This window comes from Chaetura pelagica, unplaced genomic scaffold (genome assembly GCF_000747805.2).
Source record: "Chaetura pelagica isolate M959 unplaced genomic scaffold, ChaPel_1.0 scaffold829, whole genome shotgun sequence".
Lineage (NCBI taxonomy): Eukaryota > Metazoa > Chordata > Aves > Apodiformes > Apodidae > Chaetura > Chaetura pelagica.
This window is the reverse complement of record NW_009954535.1, coordinates 32,669-37,033: the sequence shown is the minus strand read 5'-3', so window position 1 is coordinate 37,033 and position 4,365 is coordinate 32,669. Positions and strand designations below refer to the sequence as shown.

Sequence of the window (4,365 nt, the reverse complement as noted above, 5' to 3'; positions counted from 1 at the left end):
TCCGGGCGGTGCCCAGCACAGACCCCGCAGCAGCCCCCCCGGGGCGGCACCACCGAGACACGCGGGGCGGTCGCACCTGCAGCAACGAGAAGCCGAACAGGTAACTTGTAACTTACCGTGGAACACCCCGTTGTCCACCAGGAAGTGCCGGCAGTACTGCAGGCAGCTCTTCTTATCCAGACTCCAGTAACTCATTGTACGACGACTTTCCGCTCACCATCAACGGCAGAGACCCTGCAGGGTGGAAATCGGGAGTTAAGTTTACAAGCCAGCACAGCTACTACAAGCACTGCATTCATTTGTGCCCTTCGTGCAAAATAGTTCATTAGCTTCACGCCAAGCACTGCAGTGAATGCAGTGCTCTCCAGACACCCCCGTCTCCAGGGATGGGTGGATCACTGGGGCTGTCAGGGATGCTCCCACCCTGCACAGCACAGGGGGCTGCCCCCCCCGGGGGGCACCTGCTGTGACACCCCAGCCACACAGCCCCTGCAGGCCACTGTGGGGCCACCATGCTGTCCCTTATTGAACAAGCTACAGACACGTCAGAGAACACCACAAAATTCACCCCAGGAAAGGCTGGGGGAAAGAAAAAGAGAAACAGAGGGGGGGGGAAAAAAAGAAAAAGATAAAAAGAGAACAGCTCAGAGCACCTGGGAGCCTAAACCAAGCACGTTTCTCAGCAGGCTGAAACTCATCCAGCTGCTTAGAGGGAGACAGGGATTCATCTCTGAACCACTGCACTGTTCTCAGAGGCAGGCTGCAGAGAACTTCCCAGCAGAAGACAGCAGCTGGGCAGAGACCCTTCCCTCCTCGGGTGGGTGCTGGCTCTGCCTTCCCTCCCTGCCTGCCAGGGCAGAGGCTCCCAGTAGGGCCACGGGAGGAGCTGTGCTCCAGGCCAGCAGCAGCAGAGACCAGGCCATCAAAGCATTCACGGGTAATTTCCCGCAGATGCTATCACCAATAAGTGCTGGGAGTGAAGAGCAGTCTTCTTGGACGCAGGCCCCAGAGCTCTGCTAGGTCAAGCCCCTGACTGCCAGTCTTTCTTGGGTCCAGCCAATAATATTTATAAACCAGTTAAAAAGGAGGCTGCAAGCCAGCACAAAACAAAGACCAGCCAAGTGAGGGCAACTCAAGTGGCCAAAGCCAATCTCTGACAATGAGTTGAGAGACAACCCCCCTCCAGCCCCCAGAGCATTCCCACCACAGTCACTCCACTGTTCCACTGCCACAATCTGGGACAATGGGAACAAGTGGAACAATTATTTTTCAGCAACCTAAACAGTAGAAGTTAACTCATTAATAAGCTGGTGGCTATAACGCAGGACAAGACTGGAGTTGTTCTTGAACAACATAAGTTTCATTGAACTTTCATTCAAAGAATTTCAGCCTTTGTTTTGCAAGTTGGACCTTACAAAGGTCCATCCCACCCAGCAGACTGAGCATGCACAGTTGTGATTATGGCCAAATAAACCAGCATTTCATACTTGGTTCTGAAAAACAAAACAAAACCCCAAGGACTCCTTGATCGCCTGTTCTGACACCAAATCCTTTCACTGGATGCTCCTTCTCCCTTTACTATTGTATCAAGTTCAAGACTCACATTTCAGCAACCCAGACACCCCTTCCTGTTACACACCTGCTTTGGTTTCCCATTTTTATCTCACTCCCACCTTCACTCTGATCAACCCAGCTGTTTTCTTGCCCACACTTGGCAGAAACAACACCAACTATCTTCATACAAGCAAACCACTACCGGGATGTAATATTACTCCTGCTCCAGCCTCCTCTACTATTGCCTCTGTGGGGAGGAGAGATAGTCTGAATGATCCCCCTGAAGGTGTCAGCCAAAAATGCCTGTTTCTGTTTTGCTCTGTCTCAGAACTATCACAGTCTCCATGACAGTATGTGTTTGGGCCATGGCCTGTGTATTGTTTACACTAAAGGTATATTTTACTAAAATTTGGAACACTGAGCAGTAATACCCATTACCTCTGCCAGACTTCATCATCTACATTTCTTGGACTTTTGCCCTTGCCAGCCATGAGCCTTCATAATAGCTTGCCATAACTGGGGCCACTTTTCTAGTGTTAATTAGCAAGGCATAAACTGTTAGTTACTTTAAATGTGTAGGAATAATCATGGTCCAGCCTACTGCCGAGCTCTTTGCTTTAGCCTATAAAAAACACAAGTGACACTACGTTTTAATCAAGAAAATAATATCTAATATTAATCACTAAGAATTCACACAAGAATAAAGAGATTTAATCTCCTGCTCAGCTCCCACACAGAATTCATGTCACAGGCAGGGGGAGGGAGATTTATGGGGAAAACGTTTGCTATTGATATATTTGTGCACTGCCTCTGAAAGAAACCCTTCAGTCCCCTCCCTTTCAGGGCTCATGCCGATACAATACTCCTTTGTTTTGGCACAAAGGGTTCTCCACCACGGTGGTCCCTTGGAACAAACGTTCTCCCTGGCACCTCAGGAATGAAGGCAGAATCCCAGAGTGGCTGCATCAGCTGACACAATCATCCCCCTAAGGAAACCTTCCTCAGAAGCACCAGCAGTTATTTGGATGGCCCTCAAGGTTATTTGCTTTCTCCATCCCCGAGCTCTGGGAGAGTCCCACCAGGATCATGCATCATTGTATAGGACCAAGAATGCAAAGGAAAAAAACAACCAGCTACACACTTTGGGCCAAATATAATTTCAAATTGCTCTGCACTCAGGAAATCAACTATACACAAATTTGCACCTTTTCAATAATAAAGACATAGTAAAAAATTAACATCCTGCTTGTTACACAGTGTTATACAGGCTATCCCTGTGTAACTTAAGTGAAAAAGGGGGGGGGGGGGGGAAAAGAAAAAGATAAAAAGAGAACAGCTCAGAGCACCTGGGAGCCTAAACCAAGCACGTTTCTCAGCAGGCTGAAACTCATCCAGCTGCTTAGAGGGAGACAGGGATTCATCTCTGAACCACTGCACTGTTCTCAGAGGCAGGCTGCAGAGAACTTCCCAGCAGAAGACAGCAGCTGGGCAGAGACCCTTCCCTCCTCGGGTGGGTGCTGGCTCTGCCTTCCCTCCCTGCCTGCCAGGGCAGAGGCTCCCAGTAGGGCCACGGGAGGAGCTGTGCTCCAGGCCAGCAGCAGCAGAGACCAGGCCATCAAAGCATTCACGGGTAATTTCCCGCAGATGCTATCACCAATAAGTGCTGGGAGTGAAGAGCAGTCTTCTTGGACGCAGGCCCCAGAGCTCTGCTAGGTCAAGCCCCTGACTGCCAGTCTTTCTTGGGTCCAGCCAATAATATTTATAAACCAGTTAAAAAGGAGGCTGCAAGCCAGCACAAAACAAAGACCAGCCAAGTGAGGGCAACTCAAGTGGCCAAAGCCAATCTCTGACAATGAGTTGAGAGACAACCCCCCTCCAGCCCCCAGAGCATTCCCACCACAGTCACTCCACTGTTCCACTGCCACAATCTGGGACAATGGGAACAAGTGGAACAATTATTTTTCAGCAACCTAAACAGTAGAAGTTAACTCATTAATAAGCTGGTGGCTATAACGCAGGACAAGACTGGAGTTGTTCTTGAACAACATAAGTTTCATTGAACTTTCATTCAAAGAATTTCAGCCTTTGTTTTGCAAGTTGGACCTTACAAAGGTCCATCCCACCCAGCAGACTGAGCATGCACAGTTGTGATTATGGCCAAATAAACCAGCATTTCATACTTACTTGGTTCTGAAAAACAAAACCAAACCCCAAGGACTCCTTGATCGCCTGTTCTGACACCAAATCCTTTCACTGGATGCTCCTTCTCCCTTTACTATTGTATCAAGTTCAAGACTCACATTTCAGCAACCCAGACACCCCTTCCTGTTACACACCTGCTTTGGTTTCCCATTTTTATCTCACTCCCACCTTCACTCTGATCAACCCAGCTGTTTTCTTGCCCACACTTGGCAGAAACAACACCAACTATCTTCATACAAGCAAACCACTACCGGGATGTAATATTACTCCTGCTCCAGCCTCCTCTACTATTGCCTCTGTGGGGAGGAGAGATAGTCTGAATGATCCCCCTGAAGGTGTCAGCCAAAAATGCCTGTTTCTGTTTTGCTCTGTCTCAGAACTATCACAGTCTCCATAACAGTATGTGTTTGGGCCATGGCCTGCGTATTGTTTACACTAAAGGTATATTTTACTAAAATAAGTTAACTCATTAATAAGCTGGTGGCTATAACGCAGGACAAGACTGGAGTTGTTCTTGAACAACATAAGTTTCATTGAACTTTCATTCAAAGAATTTCAGCCTTTGTTTTGCAAGTTGGACCTTACAAAGGTCCATCCCACCCAGCAGAC

General features: G+C 48.3%; 1 protein-coding gene across 1 annotated transcript in view; it reads right to left on the bottom strand.

Annotated features, from left to right (window-relative positions):
• The window catches only part of PLCH1 (phospholipase C, eta 1), a 59,675-nt gene extending 59,480 nt beyond the window's left edge, over positions 1-195 (bottom strand). Inside the window, exon 1 of the mRNA XM_010004734.1 lies at positions 117-195. Coding sequence (XP_010003036.1) covers positions 117-195 — 79 coding nt within the window. The remainder of the gene's footprint in view (positions 1-116) is intronic.
• Between the last annotated feature and the right edge of the window lie 4,170 nt (positions 196-4,365).